At 33.4% G+C, this 24,963-nt stretch overlaps 2 protein-coding genes and 1 long non-coding RNA gene across 5 annotated transcripts; 1 reads left to right on the top strand and 2 right to left on the bottom strand.

The window, feature by feature from the left end:
- Nucleotides 1-1,337: 1,337 nt before the first annotated feature.
- Nucleotides 1,338-3,273, bottom strand: LOC124898744. Its single transcript, XR_007055514.1, has 2 exons — nucleotides 2,737-3,273; nucleotides 1,338-1,619 (listed from the first exon to the last, which is right to left on the bottom strand). It is a non-coding gene; the product is annotated as an uncharacterized LOC124898744 (long non-coding RNA).
- Nucleotides 3,274-5,409: 2,136 nt separating this feature from the next.
- Nucleotides 5,410-11,875, top strand: LOC107871092 (proline transporter 1). 3 transcript variants are annotated; one of them, XM_047412658.1, is made up of 7 exons: nucleotides 5,410-5,749; nucleotides 8,041-8,302; nucleotides 8,433-8,527; nucleotides 8,989-9,178; nucleotides 9,658-9,782; nucleotides 10,627-10,842; nucleotides 11,390-11,875. In XM_047412658.1, the coding sequence occupies exons 2-7, from the start codon at nucleotides 8,155-8,157 to the stop codon at nucleotides 11,765-11,767; spliced, it is 1,152 nt and encodes a 383-aa protein (XP_047268614.1). In that variant the 5' UTR covers nucleotides 5,410-5,749; nucleotides 8,041-8,154; the 3' UTR covers nucleotides 11,768-11,875. The 3 variants fall into 3 exon arrangements, with proteins under 3 accessions (XP_047268614.1, XP_016573375.1, XP_016573376.1); XM_016717889.2 differs by having other exon boundaries at nucleotides 5,411-5,759; nucleotides 8,078-8,302; XM_016717890.2 differs by having other exon boundaries at nucleotides 5,411-5,749; nucleotides 8,078-8,302.
- A 2,152-nt stretch (nucleotides 11,876-14,027) lies between these two features.
- Nucleotides 14,028-14,375, bottom strand: LOC107872034 (glutaredoxin-C7-like). Its single transcript, XM_016718860.1, has one exon. It carries the CDS (start codon nucleotides 14,373-14,375, stop codon nucleotides 14,028-14,030), a length of 348 nt encoding a protein of 115 aa, XP_016574346.1.
- Nucleotides 14,376-24,963: the final 10,588 nt, after the last annotated feature.

Below are 24,963 nucleotides of genomic sequence, written 5' to 3' on the forward strand. Positions count from 1 at the left end.
TCGCTTTTTACTACCACTACCGTTTCTGGGACAAAAACTTATAACACCTTTAGTAGCGAGGTTTCTTAATTTATCCATAATATAAATTAAATTAAACTAAAAATATTCAAAATACACAAATATAATAAAATTAAATATTAAATAATTAATACAATAAATAAAAATTAAACGTAAGAGATGGAACGACAATACCAAATTTTGAAAGTATCTGAAGATTGCGACTTCGGAAACTTTCGCTCGTACTTTGTAAACGAAAAATTAAAAAATTAAAGTGAACACTTTAAGAAATTAAATATATTGAATATTTGAGAATTGAGAATTGAGATTTGAGAGAGTGAAAAATTGTGTGAAAAATGATTTGAAGTTATAGGGTATTTATAGTTTTTTTTTTGGATTAAAAAATATTTTTTAAAGTTTTTTATTATTTTTTTTAATAAATGGGCCCAAACTAGCCGTTTGGACCCAAAAACGGCTATATAGCCGTTGGGCCAACGGCTAGTTTGGCCCAAAAGCCAAAATCTTATTTTTTTAAAAAAATTTATCCGGGCCGGGCAGGTTAACCGGCGGGCTTGGATCGGGCTTGGTCCGGGCCGGGTTAGCCGGGCCCATTTTAAAAAATAACCGGCCCGGGACCCGGAACCCTAAAGCCCTAGGGCTTACCGGGCCGGGTCAAACCGGGCCGGGTTAGTTACGAGGGCCGAGTCTGGTCGGACCGGGTCGAGCCGGCCCACTTGACACCCATAACCACCAATTCCTTGCCTAACCCTTTAGACAAAGGATCTGCTAAATTGAGTTTGGACTTCACATATTGAAGCGATATTATGCCGTCCTCCAATAATATTCTCACATGATTATGTTTGAGACGAACTTGTCTTGACTTGCCATTGTAGCAATCACTACAAGAAAAACAACCTCTAAGGAAGGGAAATGTGGTCCCTAAATGTCCAAATCTGGTCGTAAATGCTCTATTAGGATGGGAAAATACTAGTCGCGGCTCGTCCTAATAGCCTCCTTCGCTAAAGGTCTATTGCGACGAGATACTCTAGCTGATTGTTAAATGTCATTAGAGACGGTAACATATCCAGTCTTAAAAACTCTTTTAGAGACTATATATCTCGTCCCAAACAGATGATTTTCATCTTTAAAAAGTAGTTATTTTCTGGTCTCTAAATTTTTTTGCGATGAGTAACCACCTAAATTAATCTATCACGACGAGCAACTAACTCGTCCTTGATTAACCTTTAGAGACGAGCAACTAACTCGTCCTAGATTAACATTTAAAAATTAAACATTCATGTCTCTAATTTACTACCAATGTTACGTCCTGAAACTTCATATCATAAAAGTTACATATTTCATTGCTAAATATAAAATTGCTATTGAAAATGTCAAAGGATGATAAATATAATTTCAATATTGGCTAAACCAAAAAAACTTAACCAATTAACATCCTGAGCTAATATCAATAGTTTCAATATTTGCTAAACAAAAAAAAAAAACTTAACAAATTAACTTCCCGAGCTAGAATATGATGTTAAGTAATGTTCTTAGCAAAATAATAATGGGCTTGTGCATTTTCCAAACTTGCATCTTCCCTTGTAACTTTATTCTTCAGAAATCTGCAAGAACAAATTTTGCAAAGACAATGAATAACAGTTGATATAAGACATGAACATAAATATCAATCTTCCCTAACCACTGTAGCAAGCAACTTCTGCAAAATGAGAGAAGTTAGGGGGGAAAAAAAAGCATTTAAAAGCTTCTCACTTTCGATGTCACAATCCAAAGAATATTCTATTCAGGACTTGCATATTACATATAAGGAGTCATAATGAAAGTCACGGGTCCTATTTTCGTCACATCTTTTAATCCATTAAGCATGGTTATATTAGCTATATTGAGTATAATCATTCTACGTGAACAACTAAACCTGGGAAGGTAATTTTGGTAAAGCTCTTATAAGCTTCGCTCAACACAAACTATAATGTTTTTCTTTGCAGGGTACTTGGTGTTGTTGTGATTGTTGTCAGCCTTTACATTGTCCTGTCGGGTAAAGCAAGGAAGATTTTACCTGAAAAACTATTCTTAGGAAAGGACAACTATCTTCAAATTGTTAGAATAATAATAATAATGGTACAAGAAATTCAAAATAAAACTTGCTTGGCTTAGGGGCACGATAACACGCTTTTTGAAGATAGTTGGAATCTCTCCCACGAGCAAACGGAAGAACTAGTGACAACTCTATCTTCAGGATTCAACTAAGCCACAAAACAAGTAGTATTCAAGAATGTTGTTCTTCTATTCTTGAATTGGTGATTTCACCATTTGATCAATGTCTCTCAAGTGTTTTTCAAGGGGAAAGTAGTTTTGAGTGCTTATCTTTTCCAAACAAAAGAAACACTACTTATAGGGTAAAATTTTCATGCAAGTGAAAAGTATTAATTAAGCAATAGTTAATAGGTTCATGAACAAAAATTATCTTTCTTTCAAGTTTCAAGAACCTAAAACGCAAATGAATTGACAATTGTTAATAACTCAAGATGCATTTGTTTCAATTGTAATTTCACATTCATTTTCTTTGTAACTCAAAATGCATTTGTTTCAATATTAATTGAAACATAAAAAACTTTTAATCGATGCAAAAAATTGATTGAAACATAAACTTCAGTAATAGCACCCTCGAATACACATGCCCTTCGATAAGTGGAGAGATATAATGATACGGTGATAACTTACCTACTCAATGCGTTGGCAAGGGAAGTTGTACAAACAGTGTAATCTATTCACATACAACGAAGAAAATCAGAAACTACTGATAGTATAGGTCTTGACCAGCGCGAAAATTCGCTTACATCCAGAGGTTTCCAATTGTGTTGCACCTTGAGTTCTTTAAACAATCTCCAAACAAGTTGTCTACCTCATCTCACTTGTCATTTCATCTTTGTTTGCAAAGTTTGTCAATAATCAAACAGCTTCTTGTGGTTCTGGAAAAAAGATAATTCCAATGTAACTTGGCACCACAGATTAGTACATATGCTCTTTGCTAGAATGCGGAGACCTTGAGTTATTCCCTCCGTCTCAATTTATGAGAAGCTATTTGACTCGGCATAGAGTCTAAGAACAAACAAAAAAGCTTTTGAAACTTGTGGTATCAAACAAGATACGAACATTACTGAATCATATCATTGAAGGTAAAATAAAAAGCAAAAGACATTATTTCTACCCCAGACTATACAAGAAAAGTCTAAGCCACACCTAAATTATATAATAAATTATTACATACCTTAACTATATAAAAGTGATATTATTACCTCCCCGCGACCCCCATTCTAAGGCGTGTGTGTTACACTTATTTTAGGCGCGTCCAGCCTATTAAATAACATAAGTAAACGGCTAAAAACATTAAGGGAAAATGCATCGTTTTCACCCCAAACTTTAACTATAAAAAAGTGATACTTTTTACTGATGTGGTGCTGATGTGACAGCGCGTGTAAAACACTACACCACATGCAAGTGGTGGTAGTCTGCAGGGTGTAAATAGTTTCACTTTTTTATAATTTAGGTGTGTAATAGGTAACTAGTATAGTTTAGGTGTGGCTTCAACTTTTCGAATATAGTTTAGGGTGAAAACGATACCTTTTTCCCTTACCTTTTTTAAAAAAGTATATCACATCAAATGAGATGAAGGGATTGGCGTACCTCTCACCATTGCTAAATTCGGGTTCGCACTTTAAGTGGTCCATATTTGGGGCAACAGAAAGAAGATTGGCTTATATCTGGCCATTGACTAAATTTGGCTTCAGCACTTTACGCGGTCCATATTTGGAGACAATGGAAAGAAGATTGGCCTACCTCTTGCGATTGACTAAATTCAAATTCACACTTTACACGGTCCATATTTGGTGGCGCTCCTAATAGAACTTTTTTCATTCTCATAAGCTCAAATCTGAGACTTAGATTAAGGGCAGAGAGATCTCAACCATATCACCACAATTCATATTGGCGTTGTTGATGCATAACATAAACGTAGAATAACAATAGTAGTACTAGTATATAGAGATATTCCCCATGTTTCATTTTACTTGGCCACTATTGCACTCCTAAAGAAAATTTTGATTAAAAATGTATTTTATCAAACTAACTTTATTAATAGTACTTTGCAATTCTAAATTAGATTATATATTACTGTTCTATATGATTTTTTAATATTACGAAATAGTATGGAAAAGAAGTTACTATAAATTTTTCTTAATTTTCAAAAATGAACAAGTAAATTGAAATCTACTTTTGTTAGGTAAAATAAAATCGAAGAAAGTATGTGATATAATTATGAAAGAATAATTAAGGGCAATAATGGAAAAGAGAAAAAGTAATACTTTCGTCATTTACTTAACAAATTCAACAATATATTGAGTGACTTAACACGTAACCACAATCCAAACATATACGTAATAGATTACAAAATTGTGAACCCTCTCCTTTTTCCGGAGCGTCCCAAAAACATGACGCTAGATAAAAAAAGATGGAGATTAAGAATTATGATAAAAAGTTAGTGAGTAATCAAATATTGTCTAGTTCAATTTTAGCAATACTTATTATTATTTTTGCTTCAATTATAATATTACTTACCTCATTTAGTTTTACTTGTCATATTTAGCTTCTCAAAAGTTTTGCTACATGAACTTCTATCAACATTATAAAAAGTTTTTTTAATCATATTAAAATAAGGCATTGCAATTTTTAGTATATCTTGTATAACTTTCTAACTTTTTATATTAAAATATTAACATTCAATTAATTCAATTCAATTTATCTTTTAAGAGTTAAGTCAAATTAACTGTGAAAGAACAAAAACATGAGAAAGAAAAGTAACAAAGAAAATAATTGCTATTGCTTAGTTGCTTTCTATACTACTACTTCTTCCGTTCTATTTTATGTGTCGTCATTTGATTGGGCACGAAATTTAAGAAAAAAGGGAAGATTTGGTAAAGTTTACCAAATTATTCTTTATAAAAAAAATGTGTCAATATATTTTTTTTAATTAAGTGGAACCAATAAGGGTAAAAGGGTAATTGTGTCTTTAAAAAGTTGTCTAATAAGAAAAGACGACATTTATTTTGGAACGAATTAAAAAGGAAATGATACACATAATTTGAGACGGAGGAAGTATTTTTTTTAGCTTTCCTTTTCTACCTTTGTTATTAAATAATTATTATATAAATAATAATAATAGTTAAATTTAAAAATTATTAATAATCCTTAACAACAATATTTGAATATTGACAAGTAAAGATTGGCTACACGTCACGCTTCCGAACCCACTCGTGCAATTATTATGTTACATGCAGTTATTGTTGTGAGGTTGTCATCTTGTTCGATATTATTGGATCAACTGTGAATGAATTTCACAAATCTAAGCAACAAACAGTTTTTTTTTTTAAAAAAAGAAAGTGAAAGACAAGGACATACATGCCCATCACTATACAATGATGGAACAATCAAGTTGGACATTGGCACTCCAAATAATATCTTCAATTGTTGCAAATAGGAAACACCTATTTCACTACAATCAAATTCACATAGGGAGAAGGAGGAGGAGGAGGAGGAGGAGGTTGTAGAGTTTAGTTTATATTTGCTTCTTACACTTTAGCCTGCCTTTTTTATTTCAATGTCGTTTGGTGATCCCCTTCTCCCTAAAGTGAACAAAGATGAAAAGTTGGTGACTGATATTCCTATTTCTTCACATCAAGTTAGTAATGGTCTCTTTCTCTTTCATAAAATACTCTTTTTGGCTTTTTTTTTAGTTTTGAATCTATGTTAGATTATGTTCGCTGGACTCTTGCACGACGGAAGCTTTAGTGTATCGAGCTTTTTTTTTAAACTATAGATTATGTTCATAAATGAAGATCTCATAGAATATTATTGAGCCAAAAGAAGTGAATTGACATGACTCTCGTAGAACCTTATGCTATGCGAGATAAGGTGGGATATTCCAGGATTAAGTCGAGGATAAGATTTATACTTCCGTCTGACATATACAGCATAAATCTTTATCCTGAACTTAATCCTAGGATGCCAATTACCAATCCCAAACTTAATCATGAAATATTCCACCTCATTCCATCCACCTTGGATTTTTTTTATCCCATCTCTCAGGTGGGACAAATTAGACCTGGGATTATTACTATAATACGGGATAATTTAGTATGTCTATCAATCAGGCCCTAAGGGATTGTTTGTTATGTTTACTATAGTCCTGGGATTATAAATTTTCAATTCCTAGACTAATTTATCCGGAGATGGGATAAACTAATACCAAGTTGGATGGGATAAGGTGGAATATCTCATGATTACAGCTGGGGTAAAATTTATGTTGTGTTTAATAAATGGTACTCACTTCGTTTTAAAAAGAATTACCTACTTTCCTTTTTAGTCCGTTTAAAAAATGAATAACCCCTTTTATTTTTTAGCAATTTTTTAATTTCAACTTTTCACGTGACATGTTTAGGACCACAAGATCAAAGAACATTTGATACATTTGACACAACTTTAATTTAAGGCCACAAGATTCAAAAGTCTTTCTTTCAAAGTAAGTCATTCTTTTTGAAACGGAGTGAGTATAAATTTATTGTAGGCTTAATCATGAGATGTATCACCTTATCCCCCCAACCAAATGACTCCTATGAGTTTTGAAGAAGTTGATGTTTTAATTGGACCCCCAATGATGTAATGAGCTAGCATGATTAGTGTCTTTTTTTCTGCATAACACTTTCATGTGTCTGTGAGGTTAATTCCAATTGCATCTTCTTGTATGACAAGTCTTGCAATCAGAGGGGGAGCTTGGATTTTTAATTGATGGGTTCTGAATCATAATGCCTTTTGACTTACTTGATTCAAGATAGATTATTCATATATATTAAATGAATTTTTCGTACAAATACAAATTTTGAGCCAGAGATAATGGGTTTTGCAGAACCCGTAGCTTTAAGACTGGCCTTGCCCTTGCTTGTGATAAAAACTGAACTTTGTGACCACTGTGTGCAGGTGAACATAGGGTGTGAATTAGTGTGAATTACGTTTGAACTCAATAGCTTTGTCTCGAACCATGTGTGTGTTAAAAAGCTTACTAAATGAGTACCAATAATTGATTCCAAACCTTGTAAATTAAATGGCTTGTGGTGGAACCCCGAACTTGAATCCATAAAGTTCAAATCTTGAATCCCACCTGCCTCTCTCTGGATAGCATTTCCATTCACATGTATCCAGTTAAACTGCAAACCAAGTGAATACACTTCTATTATCGATAGACATGGTGTAGCATCTACTAGTTGCATAGATGTAATGTTATCATGCCCCATATGATTAATGTACTAGAATTAAGTTACCCAAGTATGACGTAAAAATAAGAATTTTTTATTTTGTTGGCAAAGTTTTGAAAAATATCTTAGTATTGTTATCTTCAATCCTATTAAGATGTATATGAGCAGAAAAAAGACGTGCCAAAATTTGTACAATATGATATCTACAAATGATGGGGGAGCTTCAGCTCATCGAGGACATGACCTTAGATGGGAGGATTTGATGGTCGGGAATTAGGGTAGAAGGTTAATAGTTAGGCGAGTGTTGTATCGCTTTCCTACAGGATTAGGCTTGGGGTAATATGGAGCCCGTACTTGTTTCTCCTTTAGTACCAGCAATATCAACAGTTTTTACGTAGTTTCTGTCTTGCGATTCATGTCGCTATCCTGTGTGTCCTGTGTTTCGTTATCACATGATTTTTCTACTGTTAGTGTTTCCCTTCCCTATATGCTATGTGGTGCCTCTGGTACATGTTTTATTTTATTCCTTCTGTATGTTTTTTTATTTGCGCTACTTAAGCCGGGGTCTTTCGGAAACAATTAAGGTAGGGGAAAGATCTGCTTACACCCTACCTACCCCAGACCCCACCTTTGTGGGATTACACTGGTATGTTGCTGTGGTTGTTGTTGTGTGATATCTGCAAATTATGATTCTTAACTTAAATCATCTGCTGATTTTTAGTAAATTGTGCTCATTTCACCTGTTGAGCAAGCTGCAGATTCATGGTTTCAAGTAGGAATTGTTTTGGGGACTGGTATCAACAGTGCCTTTGCTCTCGGATATGCTGGCACAATTATGGTTCCTCTAGGTTGGCTTGGTGGTGTGGTTGGTTTGATATTATCATCAGCTATATCACTATATGCTAGTACTCTTGTTGCTAAACTTCATGAATACGGAGGAAGGAGGCATATAAGATATAGAGACCTTGCGGGATTCATATATGGTATGTGTTACTGAAAACTTATGCAGTACATAGTGAAGCTTCTTACGTTGACCCACTCGATTTGCTTCTTCTCTGATTTATCTGGTTTTGATTCCGTTAGTTTAGCTGAATGGAATTTTGGCTGCTGCAGGACAGACAGCCTATTCACTCGTTTGGGCATTACAGTATGCAAATCTTTTCTTGATAAACGCTGGATTTGTCATTTTGGGTGGACAGGCATTAAAGGTAATTTGCGTCAGTAACTTTCCAAGTCCATCTGTTTTGATATCTTTCCTTGAGCCGTGGGTCTTATCTGAAACGGCCTCCCTACCTCAGTTCGTCGCACATTCTATTCTCCCCAGAACCCACTTGTGAGATTACACTGGGTATGTTGTTGTTAACTTTCCAGATCCACTTAGACAGTGCAGTTAAAAAAAAACAAAGACAAATAAAAGGAAAGGGATATGAAAACATGATGAGACATAAAATGTGGTTTATCAAGTACACATGCACGTTTCTTTGACTGATTTGTCTTCTCTTTTTTCCCTGCACCAAAGAAATTCTGAAGTATTGACGGTTAATTAATATTGGCAAGTTCATTAATATCTTTTAATTCATGGATTTAATTTTTAAGCAAAATTATACATATGATTCTATTCAGATTTTTTGTGTTTTCTGATTGGATGATTCCAATAACTTGATTACAGGCTTTCTATGTTCTCTTTAGGGATGATCATCAGATGAAATTGCCGCACTTCATTGCGCTGGCTGGGTTCGCCTGTGTCCTTTTTGCCATTGCTATACCCCATTTGTCAGCTTTAAGGGCTTGGCTGGGGTTTTCAACATTTTTCAGTCTAGTGTATGTTTGTATAGCGATTGCTTTGTCTCTTAAAGACGGTAAGCCTCTCCTTCCTTAATATCTTGAGTCAAACGCAAATTTAAATTGAATTCAATGTGTGCATACCATTAGTTTAACTGATGGCACTTTCGGGTAATTATTCCTTTCTGCTGTACATTATTGTTGAAAAGTAGAATTGATCAAATCTTAGTGTATGAATGTGTGAGGGGTGAGGGGTGAGGGCTTGTTTTGTTTGTTATACTGTTCTTTGTCCTGAGCCGTGGGTCTATCGGAAACAGCCTCTCTATTTCATCTGAGGTAGTGGTATGGACTGCGTACACTTTACCCTCTCCAGACCCCACTTTGTGGGAATACACTGGGTATGTTGTTGTTGTTGTTGTATTTGGATTTCTCTGGAATGGAAAGCATAGCCTTGCTCTTGCTGATTTTTCTTCTTTACCAATAATTATATTTTCCCTTTCAACTAGCTATATATTTTTAAGAGAAATACATCCTTTCTTTATATCCTGAATTGCAGGTCTTGCAGCACCTCCTAGAGACTACAGCATTCCAGGAACCAAAAGCAGTAAAATTTGGGCAACGATTGGTGCTGCTGCTAACCTTGTTTTTGCATATAACACAGGAATGCTTCCCGAGATACAGGTAACCGACCTAGAAATTGATAAGTTTGTTTATGCATATAATCTTTTGCTCAGAAAGCGTAACTTATAGTGAAGTCAAAGTAATGAATTACTTGACATGAGTTGATGATTGAAATTTGGTACCGATGCTTAAACTAATTTTGCATGTAATGCCCACCATACCCTCGAGAATTGTTAAACCGCTTTAGTTCTCATGCTTCTTTTGATATGCTCGTTATGATTGTACATAGAATTGGAAATTCTTGGCAATTTCATAAATGATTTAATTTAGTCTTTTCAATACTAGGGATAAACAAAGCTGGATTATACTTGGTATAGTTGCACCATTTTAGGTGATCTTTTGTTACCGTTGTACCTTTCTTTTGAATTTTGGATTTCTATTAACTATGTCCGTTTGAATGAAAGAAAATTACTCAATTAGCTACCATGCTGATGTAATTTCATTGAGAAAGTAATGGTCTACTTCTAAACTTACTGATCAGCCTCTAAAGGTCTATTTCCGTAACTTACTGATTGGTTTCGACTTTGATGTAAAAACCTGATCGAACAGTACAGTGAAGGAAGTCTGCTAAAAGAAACCTATTTGCTGGAGGGAAGTGTTGATCCATTTACTGATTAATTAGGATAACAGTTTTACCAATTACCTTCGTTTCTTGAGTATAAACTTTGTGCAACATTCTACTAAAGAGACTCTGTAATTATGAATGAAGCATGACAATTACTCTTTCCGTAGAGCACTGTAAACGTCTTATCACCATTTCCTTACATACAGATACTTCTGTTCGTCTTGTGAATTTGTTTTCCCCGCTGTTTTTAACTCTTGCAATCTCGTGTCTTTCATGTAGGCCACTGTGAGAGAACCAGTTGTCAATAACATGATAAAAGCCCTTAACTTTCAGTTCACTGTAGGAGTTGTTCCAATGCATGCTGTTACTTACATTGGATATTGGGCTTATGGATCAAGTGCATCTTCGTATTTGCTGAACAACGTTAGTGGTCCAATTTGGTTAAAGGGAATGGCCAACATTGCTGCTTTCTTGCAAGCTATCATTGCGTTGCATGTAATTATCACTCTGCTCCGATCTTATAATCTTTATACATTTATTTTCATGTTACATAATTCAAACAAGAAAAAAGCTTTATCCATACCGCGTATTTACACCAAAGCAACAAATTCATAACATGTGTCTTCATATATAATCTGTTATCAGTTAACCACAGTTAACTCATACCGATTATCAGCTTATCTTCTATTACTACTAATCATGGTAAAAGAAAATGTAGTTTGGTGTAAACACCACGCATCAGTAAGTTTTTTCCTTCAAACAGTTCCGGAAAAGAAGGCGAGCCTTGGAGCAACCGTAAAGTTGCCTCCGTCTGACCTATAGCTCAGGGGTTCAAGCCGTGGGATTAACCATGGATGCTTGTATCAATCTAGGCTGCCTATTCATACCCATACCCTTTGTGGTGCTGCCGTTGACCGAATTCTGCAGGAACATGGGATGCTTCATGCACTTCCCGATAACACTCGTTTGGTCCCTCATATACACCTACAATGTCTCTAATTATTTTTAGCATGCTGAAAGTTGCTTCTGTTTATGTTCCTAGATATTTGCAAGTCCGACGTACGAGTTCTTGGATACCAAGTATGGAGTTAGAGGGAGTGCACTGGCTTGTAAAAATTTGGCATTCAGAGTCATTGTTAGAGGTGGTTATATAGCCATTACTGCATTCCTCTCTGCCCTATTGCCTTTTCTGGGAGACTTCATGAGCCTTACAGGTGCTATCAGTACATTTCCACTCACATTTATACTTCCAAATCATATGTACATTGTTGCTAGGAGAAAGAAGCTGTCATTATTACAGAAGAGTTGGCATTGGCTCAATATTTGTTTCTTTAGTTGTATAGCAGTTGCTGCATTAGTAGCTGCATTGAAGCTCATTACTGTAGACTCCAAAACATACCATGTATTTGCTGACTTATAATTTTTATTTTTTAGTATTTGAGGGGATAATGTTCCCTTCTTTGGGGGTCATTTATATGTAAATGTTAAATTATTCAGTTACAATAAATGCCTTCTGATTTTGTAGTCATAGAATGGTATATAAAAAGAGCAGTCTGATCCACAAAATATATCGCATTCGCGCAGTGTTTGAAGAATGGCCGCACCCTAGGGAGTGTAGTGTAGATAGCCTATTCTATTACAAGTTTAAGTGGTTGCTTTCACATTTTTTTCTTTTCAAAATGGCGGTGGGAAAGAGGGGATTACAAGGTAGGAGAATGTCTCACCTAGAAGTGAAAGTTTAAGTAGTCAAACCACCCGAGGCCATGAAAATCAGAATTTTTCGGAGTTGAAGTTAGAGTTAGAGTTGTGTTTGGCCATGAATATAAATTAAAGTTTTTTTCTAAAATTTTATGAGAGAAGTATGAGTGAAAAAAGATACAATTTCGGAATTGTATTTGAAATTTTCATGGTCAAATACATCTTGTTTTCACTTTTTTCACTAAAGTGAAATAATTTTTCGAAAAAAAAAATGAATAATTTTTATAGCCAAATGGCTACGAAGATTTCCCTCTCCTTTCATGATAACGAACTCGAGGATTGGTTCATTTGGAAACTGAAAATGAACAACTCTACTTCTACAGTCAATTGAGGTATAGCATGAATGGAGCCAATTCATGCCGAGAATGACGTCGAAATTCGTCATCTCTAACTCTACTAAGTCTGCTGAAGTGACTTTCTGAGATATCATAACCAGACAGTTCTTGTATACCTGTCGAACTATGATAGACTGGCCTACTGGGGTAGAGACTGAGAAAAGTTCTATTAAGATTTCTAGTCTGACTTTAAAGTTGACTGTTATGTAAGGAGTTACAAAAGACAGAGAAGCTCCTAGATCTAATAAGGCATAAACATGTAAATGGAAGATCTGTAACATACCAGTGACCACATCAGGAGAACTTTCCTGATCTTATCGGGAATGAAGTGCATAAAGCCTGTTTGGGTGTTGCCCACTGGTGGCACTGGGAGTTACCAGTAGGGGTGTACAAACCAAACTGCTAAGTCAAATCGAACAGATGAATCAAACCAAACCGAGGAAAAAAACGACTTATGGTTTGGTTTGATTGGTTTGGTGTTGGGGGGAAAAATCGATCATTCTTAGTTTGGTTTTGTATTAGCAAAAATAAAATCAAACCGAACCGACATAATATATATATATATATAATTTTAATTTCTTATATGTAAAAAAATATTACTTATAATCTACTTTCTAATTACTTTTATTACTTTTTTATATTCAGAAAATAGATATATATTCTTGACCTTTAATTATAATATTTGTCCATTAGTAACAAATTAATACAAAGCTCAATATATATATATATATATATATAAAGGAGAAACAAGACAAGGATGATGTGGCACTCTCTATGGCCTTCAATCCTATTTTTCTTTTTTCTCCTTTTTTGACAATTTTTCTCATTTCTTTCAATTAATTTATTTTACAAATAAATAAATTCTTATTCTTTATTAATATGCATGTATGATTCCATTGGTATTCCTAATTAATGGTCTCTTAAAGCTCATAATAGTTATAAAATACCAAAGGTCAAGAAAGTGGAAGTGGCATAAAATGTAAAGTAGTATATAAAGACAACGTTCTTTTATTCAAATGACTCATGAATTTTTCTCATCATATTAAGTATTTTAGATAATGTAAATCTACACATTGTAAGAGTTTTTGATATTTTCTCCTATAACCTTTGTGAAGAAAAGAGATGTTGTTGTATGATCTGAAAAACTTTCTATATGGCCTCTTCACATTTCTGAAGTGTTAGGATTATAAATTGTATTCATTTTCTATACAAAATTGATATTTGAGCACTAATCATGTATTTATTGCTTTTCATTGGGAAAAAAGTAGTTGTTTATGTCTCAATTGGCTGCTTTTTATTCAATTTTTTGTTTGCCGTCGATTCTGTTACACCGAACACCATTCGGTAAACCCAAGAAAAGCAAAAAATTTATCATAAAAATTAAATCTTGAAAGTACAGAGTTCAAAAATTTTCTCAAAAAAATTAAATCTTGGGACAAAGAAGAATCAGTGACGAATAACTTCGACCAACGACGACAATGACCGCCGAATCGATCGAACCCACATCATCATCCTTTTTTACACGAATGGCGAATGAAGCAGCAGCTCTCTATTTGCTACTGCTACTTTGGAGGAAAAGAGAGACAATCAAAGCCAGAGAGCACCAGCTTTTTTTAAAAGAGGAACTAATATGTCATTAATATGAGCTGCCATGATACTGTCCATGGACCCAACGAGCTTGCCACCAATGAAGAAACCAAGCAGAGAGGGGGTGGAGGAGTTGCCAAGAAGACTAAACAAGGCGTTCTGCCAAGTGGGATTGTGATCATTGCATTCATAAACTGTTGGGTTGACACCCATTCCACACAAGAGCCTCTTTATAGCATGACACATGCAACATGTATTTTTGCTGAACATCACCACTGCATTCTTTGAAGCCATTCTCTCTATTTCTTCCTGTAGGTAACCACTCCAAGATTCTGTTTCATACTGCATTTTACTTGTTTTTCAATTAAGTTGTGAGAAGGAAATGTCTATAGACTGATAGGGGTGTTAATTATTCGGCTAATAAGCATATAATAAATTTAAAGGATGTATATATGAAAGTATTGAGATGGTAAAAGAATATAAAAAGAAAGATGAAGAAGATGTTGACATAAAATTTGGAGTAAAATGTGGATTTTAATTTACTGATTTTAGGCAAAAATTATGACAAAGCAATTTAAAAAATATTGACAAAAGATCACGTAAAAACTTAGAGGTGAATATTTGCAATGATTTGTGAATCATTTACCGTATTCAATTGTGCCCAATATTTATGTTCTATTAATTAAGAGTATTACATCATAGTACTTTTCATATTTTGCTGCCTTTTAAAATAAAAAAAAGTTTCCCTTTCATACTTTTCTTCTTAAATTAATGAAGAGAATTATATTCTAACTTACAAAATATATTAAATGTATATTACAAAATAAGTACTATACAAAAAATTAACTTATATATATAGATAGTATATAGATTATTCATATCTACTTCAAATAATGTGAAGTGTAAGCAGGGAGATCGACACATATGGTTTCTAAGAAAATCAGATCAACAAAGCAATTATAGTCCACCCAATCAGCGGAATTGAAAATTTTAATTGAGCACAAAGTTTATTTTAATTTTTTTACCTTACTATGATTTTAATGTAATATTTATTATAGTAGAATATGTACGTTATTTGTAGGAAACCTAGATCCTAATTGTGGGGTTAATGATTGAAATATCTTTGGAAGGTAACTTGAATCAATCCAACTTCATTGTAAATTATGATCGTTTCTTTAAGAAATTTAAAAGCATATTTAACTAGAGAATATATTCTTTCAGTTTTAAGTTATTACTAACATTGAAAGCTTTAATTGGATATGATGTTGATGATTTTACATTTGAGAATTGAATTTTTTTTTTTTTTTTACTTAAAATGTTTTGAGAGTATTCTTGAATTTTTTATATAAAAAAGTTTATGAGAGTTTATTTTCCTATTCCTTTTCTTCCCCTTTTTAGGAATCCTTTATGTAATAAGCAAATAATAAATTTAAAAGGAGATATGTATGAAAGTATTGAGATGGTAAAAGAATATAAAAAGAAAGAGGAAGAAGATGTTGGCATAAAATTTGGAGTATAATGTGAATTTCAATTTACTGATTTTAGGCAAAAATTAGGACAAAACAATTAAAAAAATATTGACAAAAGCTGAAGTAAAAAATTAGAGGTAAATATTTGCAATGATTTGTCAATCATTGCAAATAATGAAGAGAATTATATTCTAACTTATAAAATATATTAAATGTATATTAAATAAAATATGAGGAAATGCATTTTTTTTTTTAAATCTCTTATACCTTAGAATGGGGATATCTTATGTATAAAAATGAAGATCTCTTATAAAAAGTCTGTAAAACTAAAAAAAAATAAAAAATTACAACATACAAAATCAGTTCTCCTTAATAATACAACCATGTACGAAAATATATTATCTATGTGTATATATTACGAAAAAAGGGATAATAAACAAGTAATTTCACTTCAAAATAAATATATATTTAATAAAATATATATATATAGAGAGAGAGAGAGAAGGAGAGAGAGCTATGACTTCCATTATTATTTATCTTTTTCTCTTTTTGGTCATTTTTGTACTTTTAAAAGGCATAAATTCCATCTTAAGAGTTTACAGAATATTAGATATAATTAAAAATTAAGAATAACCATTTGTATTCAATTAGAAAGCTAAAAAGTCATCAACCAACATATTCACATCTGTTGTCAAAATTAATTCTTTACAAAGTTAACGTATAATAGTGGACATGGAAGGTTATGATAACTCATTGAATATGGATAAATATAGCATTCATTTAATTGAATTGAATTTATAATAAATCTCATATTCACTTCAAATGTAAAATGACTTCAAAGTTTTATGGCATAAAAAATGAAAAACAAGTATCAATTAGTATATATCATTTAGGTGTAAATGAATAACAAGCTAACAACACATGCTGTATTTTTATTTTCCTTTGTCTCTTCATATTTTTTTTTTTTAAATTTAGTAAATCTACTGTTTTTATATTTATTACTAGCATTTATATTTTCTTTATTTATGCATTTACAACATCATAAAATTTTCTATTTCTCATAGAAATAAATGGTTTAAACTAAATGTAGACATAATGTATTTACCTTTATTCATATACATAAAAAATATTTCTTGCTTTTATAATTGTAAAGGAAAATATGTTTCCTAACCGCGCGAAGCGCGGATATTTTTTTCTAGTTTTAATATAAAAACCTAAAACTCTTCAATTGCTTCACTTTACATTTTACTTTCCAAGTTTTCAGAGAGTTCTCATTATTTCCTCATCTTACTCTTCTCATTCTCCTCATTCATCAAGTTGTAATTTGGGTTATTTCTCTTCTTTCTCTTTTTTCTTATGGAATTATGTTATAGTTAATTATTTTATGGAGTTAAGCTTTTAATAAGTTGTCTCCAATTCCTCATTCTTTTGTATGCTCACATTTTATGTGAAGAGAACTTTCAGACAAGCTACTATTATTAGTGACTTAGAAATTGAACCACTGGGTATCCACATAATATTACTTTGAGAGATAGTAGTTTAGATGTTTTAATAATTTGCCAACTTAATTTTTATTGGAACTACTCTATGACCATTGTTTTTTTTATATTTTTAGTGAAAACATTTAATTTTTTCTTCAGTCACCTTATAATTGAAAAAAAGCCAAAAAAACTGAAAAACCGAAAAATCAAAAAATCTCGACTAAAACCGATTGTATATTGGTTTGATTTGGTTTATAGATTTAGAAAATCGACATTATTGGTTTGGTTATATTTTAATGAAAAACCGAACCAACCCGACCTATGTACACCCCTAGTTACCAGTGACCACACTCAAATAAGTTTTTCTTTTTGTTGTTTAAAAAAATAAATGCATGCTGTCTTTTTTTATTATTATTATTTTTATTTTTATTTTTAATTTTTGTATCTTTGTGGTCAAAAGAAAATCACTATTGTCATCTTTCACGTATTTTTGAGTCAAATTTATGTCAAAACAAGTGAGGAAGGACTTCAAAACTTGCTATCAACTCCTTCAGTTATACAAAGCAAGTCAAAGGGCCAACACACAAAGATAACATGTTTCAAAAATAAAGCAAGGTACTCAAGAATGCTTGTCATCCGACAGTTTTTGGACTCATAGAAGTATAAATGGTGCATTTAAAGTTGAATCCAGGGGCATCATGCAAGAGAAATATGATTTGAGTCAAAAAATTTGATAGTCAGATTTGGGATCGAAAGTATGACAAGTCAACAATACCTATCAATGATTTTCAATGGAGCTGAGCATCACAAGTGCACCAACGATCGCCTTAATAGCAAAATGCCACAAATCAACCATCGCATTTTTAAAAGAATTTAAAAGTTTTCTTTGTATGAAACAAAAACACATGTTACCTTCAAATTAAGGACTTCAAAGCTTAAATATCAAAAGATGCACTTTCTCACTTTTGCAAATGCAAGAGTCAATATTGCTACACATGTTTAGTAATCACAATTATGGTAAAAACTCGTCATCCATTACTACTAGAAGATGCACTTTCTAGTTGAGTCATTTAATCCCTGGGAGACGCACTTCCTAGTCTGGATAATTCAAGATTCATTTGTTAGGTAACATACTTTCTGACTTGAACGTTCACTCCTAGAATATGTACTTTCTAGTCGAGTCCTTCCATTTAACTCCTAGGAGACGCCCTTTCTAGTCTGAATAATTCAAGTTTTGTTGGTTAGGTAACGCACTTCCTAACTTGAACATTCACTACTAGAAGACGCACTTTCTAGTCGAGTCATTTCATTTAATCCTTAGGAGACACACTTCTTAGTCAGGGTATGTCAGTTTTCATGTGTTAGGTGACGTACTTCCTAATTTTGGTCGTCAGTTTTACTCTGAAGAAATGCATTTCTTTAGCAGGATCTTAATTCACCCTCTTTACTGTACTTTTCAAAAGTTGTGATCTGATGACACTCATAAAATTTTCTAATGCAAATTGGGACAAAATTTTATTCGTGTTTATGAAATTTATTTTATGCCCAGGACCCTCCTGAAGAATGAGAATTTATTTTTGCTCAAGACCCTTCTGAAGAATGGGTATTTCTTTTATGCTCAGAACCATCCTGAAGAATGGGACAGGACCCTCCTAAAGAATGGAAATTTGTTTTATGCTCAAGACCTTCCTGAAGAATGGGACAGGACCCTCCTAAAGAATGAGAATTTATTTTTATGCTCAGGACCTTCCTAAAGAATGGGATAGGACCCTTCTAAAGAATAAAAATTTATTTTTTGATCAGGTTCCTCCTAAAAAATGGTATGTTATTTTTCTATTTCACCTTTTATTTTGAGTTCAGGAACATATTTGAAAAAAAAAAAAGCAAATCAGGAGCCCGCCTGAAGAACGGGTGAAGAAAAAGTAAGTCCAGGAGCGCGCCTGAAGAACAAGGTGAAGGAAAATCAAGTTTAGGAGCCCGTCTGAAGAACATGATAAAGGAAAAGTAAGTCCAAGAGCCCGCTTGAAGAACAGGGTGAAGAAAAAGCAATTCAGAAACCCGCATGACTAACAGTGTGAAGAAATAACAAGCCAGGAGTCCGCCTGAAGAACATAGTGAAGAAGTTGTAAGTCCAGGAGCCCGCCTGAAGAATAGGGTGAACATTATCATTGCAAGTTCAAGAGCCCGCCTGAAGAATAGGGTGAAGATTTTCATGTCCAAGTCAAGATTCAAGAAAGTTGCATAGATAGGATCTTTTACTTGTATCTTCATTTTCTATTTTTGTTATTCATTTAAATATAAAAGTAGGAAGTCGTGAACTGAAAACTCGATGGAACATCACTCGACCTCTAACTCGTCCTCTCGTCATTTTACTTTTGAACTACAAGTGACCTGATTCTCTTATAACTCGGGATATGTAGGCGGTTCAAAACCAAGACTCGGTCACATCTTTTATTTTATTTTATTTTGTTTTATCTTTACTTTTTGAATAACTGGAGGATCAAAATCACCTCTTTGTCTACTTCTTTGTATGAAAACTCTTCGAGATTTCACACAAAGAGGGCAAAATGTAGACAGGTAATTTTTTACCCTCCCGAATTTGATATATATTTTTGGGTATTAAATATTTATATTTGATCTGATATTATTTTAACTCTTATTTCATTTTTAATAAGTTTTAGTTGAAAATAAATAAATAAAGTTATATTTTTGGAATTTTTTTTTAATAAAAATACTACGAAAACAGATTCTGAAATATTTTTTTCTTTTAATTTTAATAAATAAGCTATTAATTTTAATATTTTTAACTATATTTTTTTTAGGATAGTTATAAACTTTTCTTGCATTTTCTTTTAATATAAAAATATAATTAATTAATATTTTATTATTATTTTATCTTAATTTTTTTTATCTTATCTTTTTTTTTAAAAAAATAAAAAGATATCTTATACCCTAAAAAACTACTCTAACCACCCCCTAATTTCCCTCAACTCCCTCAACTTTCCACCCGATACCCTATATAACACACCACACGGACAACATTGAAAAAAAAATGCGGAGAAGACTTAGAAAATAAAAAAAATAAAAAAGAAGATTAAAAGTGAAAAAAAGAGCAACTTTAAAAAGGAAGAAAAGACATGCAATATACATGCATTAGAAAACAGAGATGGGAGAGCATTAGTAAAAAAAAGGATACAAACTGGAAAAAATAAAAATTAAAAGAAAGAAAAGGAGGAAGTGAGAAAAAGAGAGAAACGCGGAAAGAGTAACAGAGAGAAAGCAAAACAGAGAAATAACATTAGAAAAAAAAAAAAGAAAAGACGCACATATACAACTTAGGAGAAAAAACAAGAGAACAGAAGAATGATCAGAAAAGAAAATAGGTTGACAATGAGTTAGAGTTTGAGGTTTGGTTCGTGATTCCTAGTTTGCGATTCTTCTTTCATTCATTGTGAATTATTTTCACAAGAGGTATCCCTCAAACTTTCTTCGTATAATGTAAGATCATGATTATATAAAAGTTTGACCAAGGCTATTCTAACCATTGCAATCTCGTATTTTTCTTTGATGAATTAATCTTCATGAGTGTTTATTATAATCTTAACATTTTGATGACATTACTTAATGATATTTCATTTTCATATGTATCCCTTTAAGATATGGTCAAGTGTGATTTGTTCTAATGTAGAGATTATGTTAAATTCTAACTGAATAATATAATGCAAATAGTGAGTTTAACAGTGTGAAACCTGGACAAGTATATGACCCTTGAGAAGTATTGTTAGTATTAAGTCCTTTGGTTTGAATCTGGAAGATATTTTCATTAAGTATAATTTATTTATTTATTTTAGTTAGTTGTGGGTTTATTTCATTGCATTAGTTAAGATTTAAGTAAAATGTTTTTCCAGTTGATTTCAGATTTATCTAACTTCCCCCTCTGGTTAGTATTGAATCAGTCTATAAATTTTTTCGTTCAAATTTTTAATTGACCGTTATTAGTCTTGCCATTCTATGAGAGGGTTCGCAACAATAAGTTTTGTTGTTGGTTGTTAAAATCAAATGATTGTGGGCCTAAAGTTAAAAATGTTTATAGCCTTAATTAATTAATTTTATTAATCAAGTGAGAATGAATGAGATTGGTTGCGATTTTATTCAAGACTCGTCACAAATAATAAAAGAAAAGAGAGGGAAAACTCATTTGTAGGAGCAAGGTAAGTTGCGGATTAATCCTAAACTTGTTGTAAATATAAAAATAAAGAGTGAAAAGGAATAAAATGGATAAGACAAAATTGTTTCGAGTTTACAAGAGACAAACCAAATGCCTTTAACGTTAGACGAACTTTAGGCACATTTTAAAATGTTTGTCTTATTTAAGAATGCGGTGTACACATCTTTGTGAGATGTTTAAAATAATTCGAGGATGTAATGTTGCACCTCGACAAAGATCGCCTTAATTAATTTTCAATAGTTTAATATAAGATATATAGATAGATTTTAAATATTAAAAATGAATGAATTTAGGCTTTAACACAATTTATCAAAATAGTTTAAGTTAAGTCAATAAAGCGACCGTGCTAGAACCACGGGACTCGAGGGATGCCTCACACCTTTCCCTCGGTCAACAGAATTCTTTACTCGATCTTCTATTTTCGCAGACCAAAATAAAAGAGTCATTTTTTTATTAGAGATTCAATAAGGTGACTTGGAACACCATAACTCAATTCTAAGTGGCGACTCTGTAATTAAAATAATCCCTATTCAATACCATCACTTTAATTGGAAAAACCCTTCGACCTCCATCCTCGATCGAAAAAAGGGTGTGACAGCTGAGGACAGAGCTGGGACTGAAGATTTTGGATGAGACTAGGAATGATTACCGCCCTCTAACTTAAGTTGAGTGAAATTGAAGCTACCTATTCTAGCTCTCTTGATTTCCCCCTCTATCTCTCTTTATTCTTAGCCTCTTCTATCTGCTGAGCATGAACCATTATCCTGGATATGTCCATCTCCTTAATTAACATCGCAGTTCTGCACTCCTTAACTACACTCTCTAATACCCTAGACACGAACTTGCTAATCCTGAAGCTATTGTCTGCTACTACATGGGAGCATACCTAGCTAACTGAATAAACTTGAGGGAGTACTCTTTCACACTCATGAGTTTGATGAACTCTAACACCTTGGATTCCCTCAACTCTAAGGGAAAGAATCTATCTAGAAAAGCAGTAGTAAACTCTTCCCATCTTATGAGCTCTGCATCTGTGCACCTGTTTACCATCCACTACTTAAACCAAGTATGATCTACATCTTGTAGCTGATAGGCAGCTAACTCAACACTCTTACTGGATGTCACTCCCATAATATCTATGACTTTCTGCACCTGATCGAGGAGCTTCTGTGGATCCTCTTCAGACTTAGATCCTAAAAATATGGGAGGATTCATTCGGGTGAAGTACCGAATCCTGGATGCAACGGTATTGGCCACTGGGTTGGCCTGAACAACAGCTGGTTGTTTATTCTGGGCTACTACAGAATGGGCTAGAGTGGTGAACGCAACTCTGAATTCTTCTTAGGATACATGCTCGTCCAGGGGATCTGCCTGAACGGGCGGAGGTGTTGGCTGGTTTCCAATTTTTTTTCCGTTGGTCTTTTTGGGAGGCATGATCTATAAACGGAAGGAAAAAATAAATTAGACTGAGAATTTAAATTGATCTCATGCTCACTTGCTCGACATGAATACTGAAAGAAGGGAAACTTTCCTTAAACATCTCATAGCACCTTGCCCATAAGTGTAGCGCACTTCACACCTATGCACAAGACTCTACTTGACATGGCTTTCAGACTCCCTAGGACTCTGTTGAACCTTAGGCTTTGATACCAAGTTTGTCATGCCCCAAGTCTGCACCTCAGACGCTACATGGTGCTTACAACCCCGAAGGACCACAAGCTAACCCATGACAGGTACCTGCTGTGAGCACTAAATAATAATACTGAAATAATACGAAAATTAGGCTGAAATGCCATAAGGCTCATTATCTAAATACTGATAAATATAGCAACTGATAATAACATTTGCAAAACTAAATACTGTCTGAACTAGTCTAGTCTGAAAAGCCTCTAACTAAACTGTCTGAATGTAGAGTTGATGGGACAAGCCCCTAACTAACTCGAACAAAAAATATACTGAATCTATTGTAATACTGAAGTATGAGAACATCCTCAATAGATAATGACTCACTATTAAATCTGCTACTGCTAACAGAATCTGGCTAAGCGCGGTCAAGAACCTGAGCATCTGAACCTATGATATGAGACATCATAGCGCAAGAAAAGAGTATGCAATTAGTATGTAAAATGTACTGGTATACTAGATGAGGTAAGGTTAAATACATGGGTTCATATACATGGACAATAACTGACTGAATGATATGGAATAATTAAATAAGAGTACATGGATAACTGAAACTATTGCAAGTACTGAGTATGTAATATTGCGCATATACATATATACTGAAAATAAGTACTGAGTTCTGATAACTGAGTAGCTGATATCTGATATTACTGATAACTGAATTACTGATAACTAGGTGACTGTTTCTGACATTCCTGATACTGTAGAACTGAATTGAGTTCTATACTGAGACTGAAACTAAAACTGTGGGAGGTAATCATCTAACCGACATGCCCCTCTCTAAACTGATTGGAGTCCAACCTATAAACCCAGTTAGAAAGGTGTCAGTACCATGCCACGGGTACAGACACTGTCTGTGTGGATCCACTGAAATATCATCCCAAAAGACTAAGGGTCACCCTCTACTGGCAAGTTCCCTGATGAGAACGGTATTACCCTTAACTGGCAGGTAAACACCTTATCAACCCTCAACTAACAGGTTGATATCTCAACCTACGCTGTCTACGTAGTTCTGAAACGCAAAGACTACTACTAAGGATCACGCCCTGTACTGATAGGTGAGCCCCCATCCTTGAGTTTGCTCGGTGCTGAATCCTACTCCCAGCTGAATGACACTGATTATTTAACTGAACTAAACTAGATTAAGTTTCACTGAGTTCTGTAACTGACCGATTACTACTGTTCATGACATTACTGAGACTATCTTGTAACTACTGTAGTTTTAGGTAAACAACTAGATTTTTTTGGGTATTGAATACCCACAGAACTCGATAGCATCAATAGTATAGCATGGCAAAATCTTGAAAGCATACTAGCTAGCCACTTAGTCATGATTCATTTATTGAGACATTTTGTCAAACACTTGCAAGGTATGAACTGGTTCATGAATAAAACACATGCTAACATGTCATGATTGCACTATTCAATTCACATAGGCATTATATCAAACACTTAGGGAGCATGATTATTTCACATAATAATAAACATATAAATATCATGGCTACAATATTCAACTTGTAAATTCAAGGATTTAACATGAAAATCACATATTCATCACGCATGTTATTTTAATTTCATGAAATTTGCAATTTAATCATGGATTGAAACCTAAACAACATCATGAACATGAGTACAATCTAATTCAAGCATTGAAATCACAAATCTGAATACTTGTATTTTTAAAGGGGGTTCTTGGACTCCATGGGTGAAAGGAACCCAAGGATGAACACCTAACATACCTGGGAAGATGAGTTCTTGAAGTTCCTTTGTGAGATTCTTGAGAATTGCTCTTGATTCTTGAAGGCTAGGATTTTGCTAATTAAGAGAATGATCTTCAATTTGGAGAAAATTGAGTGAGTAATGACTTAACTAGGTTATTTAGGGGTCAACTAATGTGTTTAGACTGATTAGGATCGTGACAAAAGACCAATTATCCCCTGAAAAGAATTAAATTTTCATCACTAAAAATCTCGATTTTGGCCTTCACCGCGATGTGAGCCACTGAAATTTGGCTGAAACTGTTCAAAAATGGACAATTGTGAAATTACCTTTTAGCGCGACGTGCCATTATTGTG

This window comes from Capsicum annuum, chromosome 5 (genome assembly GCF_002878395.1).
Source record: "Capsicum annuum cultivar UCD-10X-F1 chromosome 5, UCD10Xv1.1, whole genome shotgun sequence".
NCBI lineage: Eukaryota > Viridiplantae > Streptophyta > Magnoliopsida > Solanales > Solanaceae > Capsicum > Capsicum annuum.

Coding starts and splice junctions, on each gene's coding strand:
- LOC107871092 (XM_016717889.2), top strand. CDS start 5,669: ATGTCGTTTGGTGATCCCCTTCTCCCTAAAGTGAACAAAGATGAAAAG. Junction 5,760..8,077: donor TTCACATCAAGTTAGTAATG/GTCTCTTTCTCT, acceptor AGCAAGCTGCAG/ATTCATGGTTTCAAGTAGGA. Junction 9,179..9,657: donor TGCTTTGTCTCTTAAAGACG/GTAAGCCTCTCC, acceptor CCTGAATTGCAG/GTCTTGCAGCACCTCCTAGA.
- LOC107872034 (XM_016718860.1), bottom strand. CDS start 14,375: ATGCAGTATGAAACAGAATCTTGGAGTGGTTACCTACAGGAAGAAATA.